The sequence below is a fragment of the Phoenix dactylifera genome, chromosome 14 (assembly GCF_051530095.1).
Source record: "Phoenix dactylifera cultivar Ajwa chromosome 14, Ajwa_hap1_PhDact_Kaust_v1.1, whole genome shotgun sequence".
NCBI lineage: Eukaryota > Viridiplantae > Streptophyta > Magnoliopsida > Arecales > Arecaceae > Phoenix > Phoenix dactylifera.
This window is the reverse complement of record NC_143203.1, coordinates 2,869,294-2,889,190: the sequence shown is the minus strand read 5'-3', so window position 1 is coordinate 2,889,190 and position 19,897 is coordinate 2,869,294. Positions and strand designations below refer to the sequence as shown.

Sequence of the window (19,897 nt, the reverse complement as noted above, 5' to 3'; positions counted from 1 at the left end):
GGATAGGAAACCTAAAATTGCTTCAAAAATCAAATAAGTTGGGTCGGATCAGAATTTATTTAACTCAGACTAGATGTACAAATTAAAAAAAAAAATAAGTTTATAACTTGATCGGGTTCTATGGATCTTTTAAATTAGATTAGGTCGGATCTAATTGGCTCGAGCTGGGTGGGATCACGGGCCGATCTGACCCATTTGCAGCCTGCGAGGGCGGGCATGCCAAGCATTTATAGGCAGTGGGCTGAATCCGTTCCTCATCTCGTAGGCGGGAAAAGAAAGGGAAAGCCCTCGCTCCCTTCCTGGAGTTTGGACTCTATTTCGAAGGCCCCTCCCTTTTTTCCCCGAGCTCCTCCCCCAGCTCCCCCGCCGTCGCCTCTCCGCCATGGGTATAAGAGTTAGTGCTTTCGATCCATCCATCCCTCCTTCGAACCCCAATGCCTCTCCCTCTCCCTCTAATGGTCTCCGTCCGTTCTTCTATCTCTCTGTGTGCTAGGGTTTGACGAAGCTTCTCGCGGACAACGCTCCGAAGGCCATGAAGGAACAAAAGTTCGAGAGCTATTTCGGTCGGAAGATCGCCATCGACGCCAGCATGAGCATCTACCAGTTCCTCGTCCGTCGATAAACCCTCCTCCCTCTCTCTGTTAGAGCAGCTATCCAGTTTGCAGAATCAATTCTTTCTTCCCCTTATTCTTTCCACTTGTTTTCTTTAATTTTTTTTCTAGGGTCAAAATTTCGTTGAGTTTGACGCTAGAAAAGAGTTATCCCTTTGTTAGATGAGTTTTAGGGTTTTAGGTTTCTAAAAAGTTTCGATTTTTATGCTTTGTCGGTAGATTGTTGTGGGAAGGACGGGGATGGAAACGCTCACCAACGAGGCCGGTGAAGTCACAAGGTTGTTTTTTTTTAAATTTTATTTTTCTGATAATATTTGAAATTGGTAGAGTAATCTCTACTGAGTGTCTCAATCCCTGGGGTCTTGTCTGACACATGATGTATTGGTACCCGTAGTCACTTGCAAGGAATGTTCAACCGGACAATAAGATTGCTGGAGGCTGGAATGAAGCCAGTGTAACTTCCTGCCCTTTTTCTTGAAGACCATTGCCTTTTTCACAATGCCAGCCGTTAATTTGTGTTATTCATAATGGCATTTTCTTGCTGAAGCTTGTAAACTATTATACCAGATATGTTTTTGATGGTCAGCCACCAGATCTGAAGAAACAAGAGCTTGCAAAGAGGTATAGTTTAAGAAGTTTGCTTTATATAGCTTTGATATTTTAAGCTACATGTGGAAGGTGCGTGGCATAAAGTTTGGTAAGCTATTGCATTCTTCAGGTTCTCGAGAAGGGAGGATGCCACCAAGGATTTGAGTACAGCAATAGAGGTAAGTGACTATGGTTCACTGCATAGCAATTTAGAATGCTGTGTTCTATCCCTTTGATACTTTTCTTGATTCTTTGTCAAGTTGTTCCCGTAGCCTTTTTATCCCTTTGCAGGCTGGTGATAAGGAGAGTATTGAAAAGTTCAGCAAAAGGACTGTGAAGGTAGTTTTAAGTGCGCTGCATTTGCATCCCACATTTTATTTTTCTAAGAATATAGATCATGAATACTATTGCCTTATTCTTGAGTGACCCAAAGATTCAAAATTCTGGAATTTCTACAACTTAACTAGAAATTACTTTTGACTTTTGAACATTGACACGTACACAGCAACTTCAGAATATTTTACCACAGTAGCATGATGTTGTCTTGTTGAATGATAGAAAATACTGTAAATACAAAGCAGCAGGGAATCTTTATTTTCTTGACTGTATTCAATGTAACTTAAAAACTACTCTGTCATCTGAGGCATTGAACCATCAGAATTTATTTCCTAGTTGCAGGAGATGAGAATATCCCAGACTCTGGTGCTATTATGGAACTGAGACCTAGGTACCAATTTTAATTGTTTCCTGCTCAACTGTATCCAGCCTTACTAAAATTGTGACAACGGAGGGTCTTTACAAAGTTTAGGCTGCTACTTATAAGTTTGATCATGATCTATGTGTGGGTTAGAACTGCCGATTCTACCAAGTGTTGGTATAGGAAAGGAGTACCAAGTTTGAGTACTTTCAACTCATGAGATCTCAAACAGCATTCAATAGTTTGGATAGTTTTGTATATTAAATTGCCACCATCATTGATACTTGCTTCATAATCAATGTGTGGCTGAATATTCGGATTCTTAAAAATGCATGCACTTGGCTTCAATCCACAGTAATATGTCATTTTGTCCTGAGACTTTTTTTTTGTCTATTATAGTGTTGATATTTGTGGTCCATGTCGGTGAATCTCCTATGTGGAACTATAATACATGTATTTTTACTTGAAAGAAAAATGTTCTCTTTGGTGCTCAGAACTCATAACAGATGATTGATACATATGGGGCACTTGTTTAAAAAAATCAAATGATAAGTTTATGGGTTTTGCTGAAATTGTTTGTTTCTGGCAGGTTACAAAGCAGCACAATGAAGACTGTAAACGACTTCTAAGATTGATGGGTGTCCCTGTAATTGAGGTGATATAAATAACTTGATCAATTTTGTTTATTTTTATTGAACTCATTCATGTATTTATCAGTCAATGAGCTACTGTGACATACTTAGATGACTTAAAGTTGGCATGACCAGGCAGAAAATGAACTTGTTTTTCCATATAAGAATAATCTAAACTAAACTACAACACTTGGAAACGTAACATCCACCATGCCAGGATGACAATGCTTACCTGTTGGCATGTGACATGAGCTACTTATGACAAAAAATATTATGCTGTTTTATGCATGTTGAACGTTTACCCTTATTCTAGAAATTTGCTTGACTTGTTTACTAAATTCTACAGGCACCTTCTGAAGCAGAAGCGGAGTGTGCAGAACTTTGTAAAAGTGATAAGGCATGAAAATAATGCGCTGGCTAGTGGCTGCTATTTCAATCTTTATATTAATATTCTATATAGGTTTCTAATTTCATGATTATTTTAACGTTTAGGTATATGCTGTGGCCTCAGAGGATATGGATTCGCTAACTTTTGGGGCCCCTAGGTTTCTTCGCCACTTAATGGATCCGAGCTCCAAAAAAATCCCTGTCATGGAATATGAAGTCTCAAAGGTGCCTTACATTGTAGACAGTGTGATGCTTGTTACTTTATCTTGAACTTTCTGATCTCATGTTTAAGTTTCAGGTACTAGAGGAACTAGAACTCACCATGGACCAATTCATCGACTTGTGCATTCTTAGTGGATGTGACTACTGTGATAGTATTAAAGGTATCTTGGCTTTGAAAAAATAAGTTTTTATTTACAAGTACTAACCGAGGTGACCCTTGGTGCAACGATAAGGTTGCTCCATTGTGACTTGGAGGTCACGGATTCAAAACATAAAAATAGCCTCTTCGTATGCAAGAGGTAAGGCTGTGTACATCTAATCCTCTTTAAGACCTGCAATGGTGTGAGCCTCATGCAATATGGCTCTTTTTTTATTTATCAATACTAACTACAACTTGCACGACATGATGTGTAGTTCAAAATTTTAATACGCAGCTCCATTCCTTCGCAGCTGGACACTTCTTTTGGTTTTTTAAATAAAAAAGAATATTTAGTAGCTATAAATTTACAACCAATTGCCAATCTGGTGCAACCCACTAACATATTTCGCGTATATCCCTATTTTAGGCTGAGTATAAGGAAAAGTATAACCAACCGAAAACACCATGTGGTTGGGGGAATGGGTCATGTTTCTAATAATTTTAATATACATATTAATGGATACATAGAGATAAAGGAACAAATGTTGGGATTATAATGAGAAGTTAATGGTGTTTGCTGCTCAAACTTCAGCTGCTGTTAATGTCCTACTGAATATCAGACCATTACCCTCCTTAGTTGTCCTTGTAACTCTATTAGCGTTCAATCATATCCTTGTCAATCACCATTATCTTATCTTCAACAACATACATCATGTCACATTTTCTTAAATAGCAATAGTAAGATTACTAACGACAGGTGCAGCTACGCGCTAAGCGTTGATTCTTGGTGTATGTATATGCCTATTTACATACTGAGTCTGCATGCACATCCATTGTATTAATCACACTCTTTAATCTCTTTCTCTTAATCAATGTTTTAGAAAATATTATTCAATTCCATCTGAAGCTTTCTTCCTTGCAAAGAAAGTGCTTGTGGAAGGTGGTTGTTTCTTTGGACTGTGAACAACCTTAGTTCTATTGCTGTAAACTTATTATTATCATCGTGCATTTAATTTTTTGAATTTATCTCTTGCTTTCACTTAGCATGCCACAGAAACTGTGCAATAATGCTGTCAATGCATGCCTTTGAAATAGGTATTGGGGGCCAAACAGCTTTGAAGCTTATCCGTCAGCATGGTTGTATAGAAAATATGTTGGAGAACATAAACAAAGAAAGGTATATCTGACAACATGGTTTATGATTACATTTTCTCTTTTATGTCTGGAGACATTTTTACCTAGTTCTTTTCCTTTTCTTTTTTTTGATAAAAATTTGTGCCTATTTCTTTTATTTGGTATATGTAGAACTGTAGAGCTGAAATCTGATGGGCTACCAAGCTAGATAAACATGAGTTTCTTCAACAGGCAATTGCTGTTATGAGTTATGTTGTTATCAATGATTACACAAATTTATGTGCTACATATCTTAATTATTTGTCTAGTGTAATATAACTCCAATACAAGACAGTTGTTATCAAGTGACTAAGCTGCAAAAGCATTATGTACGCATATTATATGCTGATTATTGTTAATGGGTTGTAAAAATTTGTGAAGCAACAAGTTCAATGCTATCCAAATTTTGTTCGATACCTTAATCAAATTACTTATAATGAAATTGTCAAACTATGCTCTTGAATTGATTGTTGATGTTTAAAAGATTAGTCCTTTGGTGCTCAGTTCTAATCTTTTTTTCCCTGTGTATAATGTTTTCATCCAACCCCACTTTTTATTATTGGCCTCTTTAAGGCCTTCATACACTAAACGCTTCTCACATGGATTGTATTTCTTCATTTTGTCATGTAGCTTTTTGATACTTTATCATGCACTAATGTTTCTGTATCATATAATATCATATAACATTCTCTTTTATGTATTGCTTCTTTTCTTGACACCATAACTACATTGCTTCTTCACAGCTTCTGCTAATGTTGATAACTACTAGTTGATTTTAATGCCAACGACAATTTTACAAAAAGAATTTAGTTTTATGTACAAAGAAAACTAAGTTTCATGAGGACTACTAGAAGGGTGCAATTGGTTTTTCTACTATGAGAGCAACACCAAAGCTAACATTGTCACCTCCACCTTTAGTATTTCATGTTTCCATACTTTCTTATATTAGTGGTGTAATTCAAAAATATAAATGGGTGGCTTTCCTCCTCTGATGATGGCAGTAGGAAGCAAAATTCTAATGACTTTGTGACATATGTACATGTAATTTTTTTATTGTCAATACAACAATTTGAGCAAAATGCCATATTACTATGTGATTTTATATATGATTTAGGAACTTTAATTGATGTTAGGAGGTGATTCACCTTAACTAAATCTGGTAGAAAGTGGCTTATATTAAATATTTAAAGTTTTTTGTGGACATACCCTCCTAAATATTAGAATTTATGTGAATATCTACCAAAAATGATATTTACAAGTATACTCTTATAAAACACTTGTTTTGCATGTATCTTTTTCTTTTTTTTTTTTTTTTTTGCATATGTACCCACGTCATCTAACATCACTAAGAAATTAGTGGTTTTAAATTGGAATGCCTGAAATGCCCGTAACGGGTAGACATGCAAAAAAAAACATATGTAAGGATACATATGCAAATAGTTATTTTGCAAGGGTATTCATGCAATTTCACATATTTAGGAGGATATATACGTAAAAAAAAAATTCTTAGATATTTGCATGAATGCCCTCCTAAATATTAGAATTTGCATGAATACCCTCCCAAAATTGATATTTGTATGCATACCTTCACAAAATATTATTTTTGCATGAATACCCTTGACATAATGGGTGTCGCTGCCCCAACCCATTGCACTTTAGCTCTTTTCATGTGATCGCTTTCTTCCGCTCAAGATCACCCTAATCCCTTTGTCTTCTCGAAGAAATTTCCTAATCTCTTTCGGTTCCCTTTTTTCACTCCCTTGTCCAGAATCAAAACCATTCCATTGACTCCTTTCTCGCCATCGGCGGCCCTTCTCCCTCTTTTCCCTTCATCGGAGTTCTCGCCATCATAATCTAAGCCCCTCTCATTGCTGCCGGAGTTCTCTATTCATTGTATCCTTTTTTATATGAAGATGGTCTGGTCCTGCCTTTAGCTTTATGGATTATTTAAACAAAAGTGTTGAGAGATTTGCAATATTTATCTTTTAGTGTGCGAGATTTGCAATATCTTTTAGACCTGGAAAGCTTTTCGTGTGCAGGCAAATGGCTGATTTACAATTGCTGTGACAAGATGGGTCCCAAACACTAGGTGTTTTCTTTTTCCGAAGAATTGAAGCTCTAAAGAAAAGTGGCTTAAGGTATGCAACGTAAGGAGTGGTCTTCTACCATACAGAAAGGTTGTTAGTGAGTCTGAAAGGTTTTGAAGTCCTTTAATAGCTTTGTTGGGGATGATTGATGTTGTTCTTCCTCCCATAAGCATATCAGTAGCAAGGAAGCTTGATCATTGCAGTCTATTGTGTGCCTTTAAGAGATTCTAATCCTTTTCTATATTTTGATCCATGTCCTTCCATCTGTATCTATAATAATAAATATTACAAGCTGGTTTTCGATTAAATAAGATATAATGGTAGTTATAAATGAAGAAGAATAAAGTAGAACAATCTCATGATTAGTTAAAGAACTTCTATAACTCTTTTTGTTATTTAATCACCGAATCTATCTTTTTTCTGAGCTATATTTTCACAAAAAATATTAAGGAGTAGGTGCTAGACTAATCCGAGTGTTCAAACAAGTTGAAATATTCAAAAATAAAATTAAATTTTTTTATGTATATACCCTTATGAATATGTGCAATTGCATGAATATATTCACAAAATTGCTATCTGCATATATACACTTATAAATGTTTCTTTTTATATTTACCTATTAAGAGTTTCAGTCATTTTAATTTTAAACTACTAATTCTTAACGGCGTTCGATGATGTGGGTACATATTCAAGAAAGGTAAAAAAAGGTGTACATGCAAAACAAGTGTTTTGTGATGGTATAAATGCAAATATCAATTTTGGAAGGGTATTAATACAAATTTTAATATTTAGGAGGATATATATGCAAAAAATCTAATATTTAACTGCCTAGATTGATGATATCTCATTACATAAAAACTTGATACTGCCATGTGGTTTTTCTTGTTTTGATGACAACTAGTGGAACCAAAATTTGATGAAGCTCTGGCCCTTGTATATGGAAAAGCTTTTTATTGGTTACCATCTTTGTAGGTGATTTAAAAATAAGATGTTTGGTTCAAGCTGGGAAGCGATGACCTTAGAAAAATCAGGCATCTGGTCGTTTAGATTAAAGATTTATCTGCCTGGGTTGATGATATTTCATTATGCTCACACTTGGTAAAGCTCTATGACATTGCAGATTGACTTGTATGGTTGAGGTTGAGAAGGATGAAATGTTTGGTGAAACATATCTACTTTGAAATATCTCTTCTTTCAAAATCGTTGTGGAAAAAAGGCATTTTGTACAATTCTCATATTCTGTCTACTGTGTCATCTGTCACCACCTCCTTTTTGGAAGAAAAACATCTACATAAGCAAAAGTAGTTTATCATTTATAGACAGGTTAGGTGACCAAATTACCATTTAATCTTTGCATTATATGTGAATGAAGACAAGGGTTGTATTGGGCATTTCACACACCTTTGCAAATGCACAAAATGCCTTACGTTTATCAACAGCCCCTGTATAGATACTAAAACATATCTCATGTTTATCGACAACCGTATCTATAAAATGGGCATGGCGATAGATATAGTAGCTTAAAGTGTTTTTGTAGTCATTGCTTAGCAGCTAATGAATTTGGAAGGCTTGGTTTTATGTGTCCATATTGCTTGTTCAAATTGCTTATGGCACATACCTCAATCAAATGAGTATGGGGTCAAGGTCTCTCTCTTAAGCTCACTTGTTTTGAATAGAATGAACTTCGATATGCTGCTCTTCTGTCATTTGCAGAAAATGTACGAGTGCACATGTGAACCTGTCGATAGCTTGTGCAAGATGAATTTGATATTTGCTGACTTTGTTGTTTGAGTTTCTGAAATGCAAGACTTCCAGCTGCTGTGTAGTACATTATGGAAAGGCTCCCTCTCTCTTTTATATTGTTAGAATTTTGTTTGATGCATTTTTAACACAGGTATCAAATACCTGAGGACTGGCCATATCAAGAAGCTCGACACTTGTTTAAAGAACCTATTGTGTCTAAAGAATTTTCAGAGCTCAAATGGACTGCTCCAGATGAGGAGGTAACTAGTGGTATTCAAGTTAATTCAGTCTATTAATTTAACTTCAAACAAATAACAATAACTTCAAACCAATAACAAGATGTTTTCTTTTCCTCATTATTTAGGGTCTTGTGGACTTTTTGGTGAAAGAAAATGGTTTCAACCATGATCGAGTAATAAAGGTATTCATTCATGCCGTATAACAGCTTTCCTCTACCTTATTTCCCTCAAAATCCTTGATATCGATGAATTGTTTTTGTCTATTCACTAGGCAATAGAAAAGATTAAAGCAGCAAAGAATAAATCCTCCCAGGGGCGGTAATCACTAACCATTAGTTGTGTTATCTTTTCCTCTCTTTTTTTTTCCTGATAGATTTATGACACTATTTGGAATTTTGTAGACTGGAATCCTTTTTTAAGCCAGTTGTGAGTGCATCTGTGCCTCTTAAACGGAAGGTATGTTGTACAAGCATATTGTTTCTTTCCTTCTATTTTTTTCTTACCCTTTTGCAGTAACAACAAAAATGTTTAGCAACTTCTTTATATTTAAGGAATGTGCTTTGTTATGTTTAATTGTGACTTGAACATATTTGAGCCATCTGGATGGTTAGACTTCATCAGAATTGTTTGTCTTTGACCATTGATATTGAATACTATTCCATTGAACAAGTAAATAATAACATAGTACCATAGGTTGTTTTGTGACTCCGTCTCTGATGCAACATTTTCAAAATGTTTAAGGTCCTCTGTGGATATTTGAATTGTGATGTACTTTTTTCTTTTGTTGGTACTATGACATAGTTTTTACAAACAGTAAAGATTTACTTTTATTTTCCACTAACTAGAAACTGTGATCACATTAAAATATAAAAAATCATAGGTGTCAAAGCTGCTAAAATTTGCAGGCATCATTAGCTATCTTTCTTGAGTTTTTATTGGCATATTCTGTACTGATATATATTGATGAAATTTTTTCCCACATCTTTTATTATTTCATTTTGTCGAAAAGCATTAATTTCAACATGTACATATAGAAAGAAAAGAAAAGCTACAATTCAACTCAGATGGCTGCATGATATTCAAATTTGCATTCACATCTCTGTTTTTCAGTTTAATTTTATTGTAAAAGTTGAATCCATTGCATCACAATTCTTCTACTTTATTTCTAGTTTACCATTTAACATCTGCAGTCTTGTTACTCACATATTACACCTCTGCGTACACATGCAGCACATCCAAATAAGTCATCATTATGTGCATCTTTGATCCTAGACAAACCTACCAGGCTTAAGTAGCTTTCTGAGAATGTATGCATGTAAGCAGTTCGTAAGCTAACTTCAATCTCATACCTTCTAATTATATATAATATGTCCATTAATATGTCTCTTTGGATGCTGAAAATTAGCTTAAATTTCAAAAACATGATTATTGGTGGAATCTGTCTTATTAGCTGCATATAAAAGCTTATATTTCAACAATGTTATGATTCCGATTAGTTCAAAATCTATATGTATTGTTGTATGTACAGTGCCAAAATGTAGTGATTCTTACCTTTTATGGTAGTCTAGCATAAATTTTCTTCTTTCTCATCTCTTTTTTCCTGCAAGCTGGACAGACATAGACATGATCCATTACTGAACCAGCGCTTCCAGCGATGGTTTTGTTTGAGGTTTATATTTGATTAGTCTTTCCAGGCCTTCCGGCCCACTATATGGCCGTCATTTGAGAGTAAAACATCAATTTAGGGGACTTGTGTGTTACCTCATCCAGTGTACACAAAGTGATAGCTGTTGGCTGGTTGATCTATGAACGTTTCCCTAGGCAATGAGGTTGTCTAATTCTTTGACACTGAAGTTTGGTTCATAAGATACTACTCAATCTCATTACTGTGGATTGCTTCAGGATCAGGTTTTTTGAATAACCACCACTTTTGTTTACTTGCCCCTTTTTCAACATTCTGCATATCTTTTTATCTGCATCTTCCTGCTTGTGTTTTCTTCCAAAACTGATTGCATGTCATGAGAACCTAAGGCTAGAATGGCCATCCACTTTATTTTTTTTCCATTAACCTAAATGCAGTATATGTTCCTCTTGTCTCCTCGCTCTCTTGTGAATAATGTTCATTAACTTGCAATAATTCTTTTCTACTGTAGATAACTTTAATGAAAGATGCATAGAAGCTATCATTAAGGGCGGTTAAATTTATAACAATTTTCAGTCTTAAGTCAAACAATGTTACTTTTTCAGAGAGCAATTACTGGTTCTTACTAGCCTGAATGTGGCCTTAGCAAAGAGCTTAATCAACTTCTCAGAATGCATCTTATATGAAGTTAAAGTTTCTTTATTTTGGGGAACATAGGAAATGGAAGGATAAATGAACATACAAGCTAGACCTGATCCTCTCCTTGCTCTCTGGATTCCTGGGTAACAGGAAATCAGATGCATGCTTGGCTCTCCAAATCAGCACTGGAGTCTTAGATGTCACGCTACAAGTCTATCTGAGCTCAAATATCCAATATTGGCAGTTTAAAACAACTAATTTCAGGGCTGCAATTCTGATGTCATTAGGTGATATCTATGGGCATCTGTTTTGGCAAATGATGCCGACACAATTCAATTGATCCTTGGAAGAAACTGATGAATGGTTTATTTTATATGTTAAGATTAAAATTTGTAAACTACATCCTTGCATGGGAAGTTCCTATCATGTCTTCTGCATTACAAAAAAAATATGTAGATAGCTGGATTATGTAACTACAACCTTTGTCATTTAAGGGGGCCTCATTGGTTGGTCTATTGAGAGGGTGGAGAGTCGCTCTGTAACAATTGTATTCAAACTAAAGAGGTGTGAACTTTGAAGGGGAAAGGAAACATAATTTGATTTCTCAATGGTCGAGCAAGAAGTTCCTTTTCATGTGAAGGAAAATAAAAATGTTGCATCCTCTTGAGCTTGTTAGTACATATAGATCTTCTCAAACAAGCAGGTGATTGTTATACTTGGGCTCATGCGCTGGCATAATACTTTATTCGTTACGGAAGGATTATTGCATATGCAAGTGAATATGACCTGTCATCATTTTATTTTTTATTTTTTATTATCTCTTTTTATTTTGTTGTGGGTGTGCATGCATGCGTGCATGCATGTTACATGATTCATGAAATTCTGTAATATGGAGAGTAAAGAAATTAGTTGGCAGGGTTATGTTTGTGAAGTATTGATAAACTTCACCTTGTTTCTGCATCCATGTGATTTGATTCACCTTTTGACCAAATCATATTGTGCCTTTCTAAGATGATATGTTAGCTCTCTGTATCGTCCTTCAGTTGCCTGAAGGAGCTATAGTACAAGCTCTTGCTAAATTTAGCTGCTTTAATTACCGATATACTGAAATTGGATTTTGCGTTACATTTTGCTAATCCCTTATAGCGTTTGCTTTTCTAATTTTGTTTCATAACAGGAAGCACCAGACAAGGAAGTGAAGGAAGCTACAGGCAAGAAGTCTAAGACTGGAGGTAGGAAGAAGAAATAGTTTGAAGTGCAATCATGTGAGGAGAATAGCAAGTTCCACTTTGGGCAGATTAAAAAAACAGTGTATTTGCCTCACTATGTCCTTGCGCACCACAAAATAATTGAGTTCTCTTCATGGTGTGATGTGACCAAATGTAGAGTTTTGGATGGTCTTGCTGTTCTTGATTAGAAACTGAGACTAGTTTCGAGGTATCTGTGTAATGATAAAATCATAGGGGATCCGGCATTGGCTCATATTTCTTTGCTAACCTTGTCATTTTAAGAGTTACGAGTTGCACCTGTCTTTTGAGTTCTTTGGTTGTCATAGTTTCTGCCTCTAATAAATTATCATGTATGTTGATGAGTTTTGGAAAGGAAAGAGTTTGCCGCTAATAAACTTGTCTTCCGATTCTACCTTTTTTCCAAAGATCCCGGCAGTATTGAGTTATTTACTTTCTCAGTCTAAACCGTGCTCGTGCATCAGACTTTGGCACGGGATGTGAGATCGCATGAGTTCGGTTTGTAGATTTGCATAGATAAATTGTTATATGATCTCTGGAATTACCATAGTTTGTTACTTTGAATGGTTGTCAGAAGTGAAAAAGTTGTCCTGGCTGGAGAAGGCGCCCAACAATTGTCAACACTCGCAGGGCTCCACCGGGGTGCGGCCATGCACGGTGCCATCCATCAAGAGGCATGTAACCTGGGTGGTCGATGTTAAGGATTCCATATATCTATGAGATAAGCCCTGATCGCTCTTCAATTCATTCTTCTCAGCGGGTTCTCCACGCAAGCCCGTGGAGACAGGTTCTGCGAGTGTAGCTTGCAAACTCTCATAGCTTTGAAGGCCCCAGAGGTTTTCTTGAGCTACCGAATATCTCTGAGCAGAGGGTTGAATTAAGGAGCATTGTTAGGAGACCCAGTGATCCAACAGATAGCAGTCATGGAGTTAGAACCAAATGGTAAAAGATTTTATATGATCTTTACTGATGACTATTCAAGACATGCAAAACTATATTTATTAAAAACAAAAGGTGAGAAGCGGATGAAATGTTTCTTAGATACAAAGCGGAAGTAGGAAATCAATTGGATAAGAAGATTAAAAGACTAAAAAACGATAGAGGTGGAGAATATAAATCAAATCGTTTTAATGAATTTTGTGAACAAAATGGAACATGATGAAATAATTCCAACCATGCTCACCAGAATCAAACATTGTTGCCCAAAGAAAAAGGGGAACTCTGAACGTTGCATAGAATCAAATAGTATTTTCTGTGAAACCAAGAAGTACTTGCATATTACATAAACCTTCTAATGCTTTTAATGAAAGTGAAATTGGTGAATTGGAATTGAGAAGAAGTAAAATAACTAGGAAGGAGGCTAAGTTTGGTGATGATTTCTATGTTTACCATATGAATTATGAACGTTTAACTTATCAAGAAGCTATGACTTCTATTGATGCATCCTTTTACAAAAGGCTACTAATAATGAAATTGAATCTATTATGTCCAATTACATTTGGGAATTGGTTGCTTTGCTTTCTAAAAAAAGATAATTGGGTGTTAATGGATCTTTAAAAGAAGTTAAAACCAAATGGCTTTATTGATAAATACAAGGCATGCTTGGCTACTGAAGATTATAAACAAAAAATATTAATTATTTTGACATTTATTCACCGTTTTCTAGAATTATATTTATTAAGGTTTTATTTTCCATTGTATCTATTTATAAACTTGTTGTGTACCAAATAGATGTTAAAACTGTATTTTTTAATGATGAACTAGTAGAATAAATTTACATAGAGCAACCTAAGGGTTCTGTGGTCCTCAGACAAGAGCATAAAGTGAGTAAAATAGTTAAATCCGTGTATGTTTAAAACAAGCTCCTAATAATGGCATGAAAAATTTGATAATATTACACTTTTTAATAGATATGTGATAAACAATGTTGATAAATGCCCAAATAGTAATTTTGTTGATAATATTTGTATTATTATCAACTTTATGTTGATAACTTGTTGATCTTTGATATCAACATCGGTATTGTAATTAATATAAAGAAATTTCTTGCATTAAACTTTGACATGAAAGATACAAGTGAAGCTAATATAATTCTTTGTATAAGTGAGGAGAAATGATTGCATCATTTTGTCACAATCACATGATGTTGAGAAAATGCTTAGAAAGTTTGATCACTTTCACTGTAAACTAGTATCTTCTCTTTATGACGCTAAGGTGCATTTCATTAAAAATCTTGGTAATAGTGTATCACAAATTAAGTATTCACAGATCATTGGTAATTTGATGTTTCTAATGAACTCTACTCGTTATGATATTGTATATGTTATGAGTAGGCTCGCTAGATATGCACATAATCCTAGTAGTGGTCATTGGATTCCATTATGTAGAATAGTAAAATATCTTAGAGGGACTATGCATTATGGATTAACATATTGTGGATTTTCGGCTTGTTAGTGCCTTTTCTATCCCATTTTGTGTGAGCCATGAAACTCGAGATCTCTGAAGAGCTTGGTTGGTCGAGGTAGAGGGCGATCTGCCAAGCTTGACTGAATGAGGTCTGAATGCATGCACAGACGTTCCACCTACGTTGGGCTAGTCAAAAATAGAGTAGCTTGAGTTAAGGTGCCTTGACCTTTAAGGATTTTTGCCATCGTCATGCCAATATTGAAAGAGGATGAAAATGGATGGAGGTATAGCATTAAGCTATAGTAGAAGGATTTAGCATTAGGCTATAAGAAGAGTATAACACTGGACTATGGTAGAAAATCAAATTATGCCTACTTCTAGAATAAATGACCAAGGCAAAATAAAGTGATTGGAATGATTATCGAAGTAGCCCTATAAAGTACAATTCCACTTATACAATAACTGTCTATTCTGATGGTTATTTGCTATATTTGATCTTCATCCTTAGAAGTTTTGATAACTACTGCCAACCATTTTTCCATATGCACAAGCACGGCCATTGGTTGAAACTTAATAGAATGTACACTTTGACTATAATATACTACTATTATCTATTTCGCTTTTAGACCAAATTTACTAATTCTCTGACCTTCTATTCATTATTTTGCGCAGCATCAAGACCCATACTATTCATAATCTCTTTGACCACCGCAACACCGGATATTAGGCTAAACCAACCCTTACATTATCATATTGCCCCCCTTCCAAGATATGGGACATGCACTACATGAAAAATTTCAGAGGCCTTCTTTGATATGGTTGCTTTCTGGCCCTTGTGATGCTTGCGGCTGGTATCATGAGGCCACTATATTTTTTTTATTCAGTCCTAGGTATATGATGAAGAACTAATATCGATAAGGATTTGCCAACTTCACCAATGATCCTTTGAATTTCTCTATAACCAATACTCTCTGGTTTTGGCCAGGTATTAATTGTAGAAACTAATGAATGGAAAGAACTCGAAAAACAGAGAAGAACGGAAGAAGAACTTCCGACTTCTTTTTTTACTGTTGAATTGAATTCCATTACATGATACCAGTTACATATATAATAACTTTCTAACTGTTACAACTGAATAACAGAATCACTAACTAACTAATAGTGAAGAATTGAATTAACAGAAATCAGGAATCAGTTTATCTTCAGTTGAAGTTCAGTTCAGTAGAGTCTTGAACTTAGCTGATCCTTGAGGCTTGAGTTACAACACTAATTGAACATCTCTTGATTGTTTAGTTTGATGCAACTTTGCTGGCGTGACTTCCGCAATATCTTAGTTAGTAGGTTTCAAGGTCTCCATGGCATAGTTTTCAATTTTTGCCTTCTGATGAGTTGAAGTCCCCCAATTCTAGTTTCTCATGTCTACTTTCACATGCTAGCAGTTTAGCCAATTCGTCCATCAAGGATGGACACAACTATGTTCACCATAAAATTCACTAGAATGCGCTGTGGCTTCACGAATCGGCTTTCAACTATGGAACAAATCTTTCAAATCATCCCACTATAAGAGTCGAAAATGCTGCATGCCACCCTTAGTATAGTGATTGCTTTCTCTGCAACTACTTCTTTAGCTTCCTTTAACAGTGGCATGATGTCATCTATATAGTTGTCTTGTCGGAAATAGCAAGATGATGACTATGCATCATCCTACAGGAGACAATGTGACAATAATTACATACTGTCCTACTGGGTGTGCTAGAAAGCTGGTTGCTGCCATTTCCGTTCCATTCCGTATGAGCTAGAGAACTTGCGATCCCTAGGAAGCTTGGCTGGTCAAGGTAGAGGACGGCATGCCAAGCTTGACTAGGCGAGGTCTTGATGCATGTACAGGCATGCCACTAATATCGGGTTAGCTAGAAAGATGTAGCTCGAATGGAGGATAAAGATAAGCATGGATCCAAATACCTTGATCTTCAAATACTTTCATCATTGTTACACCATCATTCGAAGGAGATGACAGTAGATGGGGGTTTAGTGTTGGGCTATGGTAAAAGAGTATAGTGCTGGGTTAGAGTAGAAGGATGCAGTACTACACTATGGTAGGGATATAGTGTTGGGCTATGATAAAAAGTTAAGTTATGCCTACTCATAGGATAAATGATTAAAGTAAAGATAAAGATAAACTGTTTGGATTGATTTTTGCAGGATCTTTATAGAGTACAATTCTGTTTATTTATACTAATACATAATAACTACCCACAAGTACAATAATTATCGACTCAGACGATTGTTTCCCACATCTAATCTTATGCCTAACAGTTAGGATAACTTCTGTCAACTGTATTCCACTATGCACAAGCATGACCACTATACAACTATTAGGCCGATAGTCTTGCTTCTTTAATCTTTAACTTATCTTGATATAGCTTGTATTGGTCATCTTTCTTCATTCAGTTTATTATATAGTCTTATATTCTTGAGAATTTGGGACTAGCATATTTGCCTTGGTCTTTTATCAGATTGACTCAAGATTCAATCGTTCGGCTTAGTTTTCCACCTCAGGGATGAATTCTATCTGTTCAGCCCAAGTGTCCACCCATATGTGATTTTGCAACTAAAATTTATCTAGTCTTAGCCAGAGTTGTACGATTCTAATCCGCTCTTGATTCTATCAAACTTTATCCACGTGGCGCTTGCCTCTATCTTCTACCTATGTAGTTGAGATGTGGTATAAATAGGGTTATACTCAAAGGATATACCGATGCTAATTGAGTGTCACATTCTGATGAATTGAAGCCAACAAGTGGCTACGTGTTTACTTTAGTATGTGGTGCAATCTCTAGGAAATCATCCAAGTAGATTATTATTGTGAGGCCTACTATGGAATTTGAATTCATTGCCTTAGAGAAGGTTGCATCTGAAACTGAGTAGCTAAGACACTTGTTGGTGGACATTCCTCTGTGGAAAGGACTGGAGACATCTATCTTTACATTGTGATTCCTAGGCTGCCATAACTTGGAGCTAAAAGCAAAATTTACAGTAAAAAAACAGGTTCACTAGATTGAGATATAAGATTGTAAGGCAGCTAATTGATAATGGTGTTATGTTTATGGACTTTGGGAGACCAAAGGAAAATCTGGTTGATCCTCTGACCAAGCTATTAGCTAGAGATCTCTTAATCAGCGTCTGACTACCGTCTGAGGTTATAAGTTTCCGTTGAATCTATAGTGATCTCTTTGTTGTGCTGCTCCTGTTCTTTAGATGCCTGGAAATTTGGTTTCTTTTTTTTTTCTTGTTGAAACGAAAAAAAACAATTCTTTTAGGGGTGTCATTATCGATGTGTTTCTTTTCTTCCGCCCATATTTTATACCTTTCAGAGAAGATATGTAGTTTTTGATTGCAGTAGTTGGTGATGGGGAGTTCTAATTTGTTAGAAGAACTCCGTTGGAATCAGTGATGTTAGAAACATTTTACATTTTTTGCAAAAGAAAAATTTGCAGAGAAATACACGGTATTAGCAATGTCACTTCTTATCTTTTTCTTTTTTCCTTTTAAAGCGTCTAATAAATTTAGTAAAATGAGCAGAATCCATCTCCGGTTGCAGTTTTACTGCGTTTTGTTCTCCCGAATCCTTTGTGCGAAAATAGTGAAGGATGATTTTTTTGAAAATTCACAATCCTTTCTCCACGGCAGAAGAAAATCAAGAAAAAATTTTTGCAAAACATGATGAAAGAAACACAAATCTCACCACTAGCAACTATGGGTGACAAAACAATCCAACCCATGTTCGACCTGCCAACCCAATCTGTATTCGACCTGCCAGAAATAGGTTCGGATTTGACCTAAACAGATTCGGATCGTAAACAAGTTGATCCATTTAACCTGTTTATTAATTAGATCGGATACATATTTTAGATGTTTAATCTATTTAACTCGTTTAGAGCCAGCCTAAGCCTAAAGAAAGCTTCCTCCTACTGCCTATTCGGAACTCTAAAATACGCTCGCCAACGGGTTATGGCTTACAGAAGTAACGTACAAGACATCTGTGACTTATCGTACCAAACTGCTTATCAATTTGACACGAGTAAATATTTTTTAAAAATTAAAACGGAGTAGCTCAGAATGTCTGAGGACATCCTGAACTCAACATTGATTGCTATCAAGTCTCATCACCTGACACGTCTTCCCGCGACTCCCTATCTGCAAGGGTTTTGATTAATAACACCCATTTGCGTGTTTTGCAAAGGTATATCTTGAGGCGACATAAGTCCATAGTCTCGATGAGATTGTGACCGTCCTCCTGCTGTCCATAGCCTCTGTGAGACTATGACTGTCCTCCTGCCGTCCATAGCCGGATAGCCCATGGAACCATAGGCATAGCGCATCTTCTCCATCCGCCATTCCGCCATAGTAACTAGGGTTCAGCTATCCATGGGTCTAGTCATCTAGAGGATGGAGGAGTGAGGGCCAGAGCGAGAGCAGCGTTCTTCCTTCCTCTTCTTTTTCGGACTTTGGTTCTTCCTTCCGGCCTCCTATTCCTTAGTTCTTCTGAATTCCGTCCTTCGCCCGTTCGCCGCGACGCCGTCCTTAAGCTTGGGTTCTCACTTCTCACTCCTCCCCGTTGGCAGACTCGGTACCCGGCCCAAGAGAGTGACGAGGAGCGAGGTCGAGGCCAAAGACAAGGAAGTTTGAGAGACATCGGAAGAGTTGGGAGCTGGAAGAAGAGAGCATGGAAGGACGTGCAAGTTGTTTTTGCTGTTGGTTCTTCATCGATGACTTCCACTATTGCTTCAATCACTAGAGCGAGGGAGACTTCATAGAGGGAGCAGGGTGCCAGAGGTTGGTGGGAGACGAAGGGTGGGAGGAGGCAAATGGGGATGGAAGAAGTCATGTTATTATTTAATATTTATTAGACACAGAATAGTAAATATTAGCAATATTATAATATATAGTTAAGAGGAAGAGAGGGGAGGAGAGATATACCTTTACTAAACAGGTCGGATCGGATTGGGCAACATATTACCTATTTATTAAACAGGTTAAACGGGTTGGATCAGATTACCTGTTTATTAAACAGGTTCAGGTTGTAATTTCTGACCTATTTAATAAACAGGTCAGGTTCAAATTTATGATTTTTTTGACCCGACCTGCATCCGATTCGATTTATTTATGTCCGACCCGATCCGATTGCCACTCCTATTAGCAACCCAAGCGTGTTGCCTCCAAAGAAATCCATGCTCACTGCCTCTCTCTAGATTTTTGTGGCTCTCACAACTTTTGTGCATAACTTCTTTTGGTTCTAATGGCCAACCCTGGCTATTTATAGCCACCACATAAAACTCTAGATAATGATATGCGTGGAATTCTTAGGGATTTCTATTCTCAGTTGTAGGATCACTGAAAAATAATTTTTCACAAAACCCTTATATTCTTTTAATTTCGAATTTA

General features: G+C 36.3%; 1 protein-coding gene across 6 annotated transcripts; it reads left to right on the top strand.

Moving 5' to 3' along the window:
- The first annotated feature begins 255 nt into the window (after window positions 1-255).
- LOC103696654 (flap endonuclease 1-A) lies at window positions 256-12,423 on the top strand. 6 transcript variants are annotated; one of them, XM_008778338.6, is made up of 17 exons: window positions 256-394; window positions 494-610; window positions 831-889; window positions 1,006-1,065; window positions 1,179-1,232; window positions 1,330-1,378; window positions 1,491-1,538; window positions 2,486-2,551; window positions 2,875-2,925; window positions 3,021-3,140; window positions 3,214-3,298; window positions 4,372-4,453; window positions 8,431-8,539; window positions 8,644-8,700; window positions 8,790-8,836; window positions 8,920-8,974; window positions 11,977-12,423. In XM_008778338.6, exons 1-17 carry the CDS (start codon window positions 383-385, stop codon window positions 12,046-12,048), a joined length of 1,143 nt encoding a protein of 380 aa, XP_008776560.3. In that variant the 5' UTR covers window positions 256-382; the 3' UTR covers window positions 12,049-12,423. The 6 variants fall into 6 exon arrangements, with proteins under 6 accessions (XP_008776560.3, XP_088566631.1, XP_089783299.1 ...); XM_088710505.2 differs by lacking the exon at window positions 11,977-12,423 and adding an exon at window positions 9,749-9,848; XM_089927173.1 differs by lacking the exon at window positions 8,790-8,836 and having other exon boundaries at window positions 11,977-12,117.
- Window positions 12,424-19,897: the final 7,474 nt, after the last annotated feature.

Excerpts from the sequence above, each read along its gene's own strand:
- LOC103696654 (XM_008778338.6), top strand. Across the intron at positions 2,926-3,020 it reads AACTTTGTAAAAGTGATAAG|GTATATGCTGTGGCCTCAGA; the intron begins GCATGAAAATAA and ends TTTAACGTTTAG. Across the intron at positions 3,299-4,371 it reads CTACTGTGATAGTATTAAAG|GTATTGGGGGCCAAACAGCT; the intron begins GTATCTTGGCTT and ends CCTTTGAAATAG.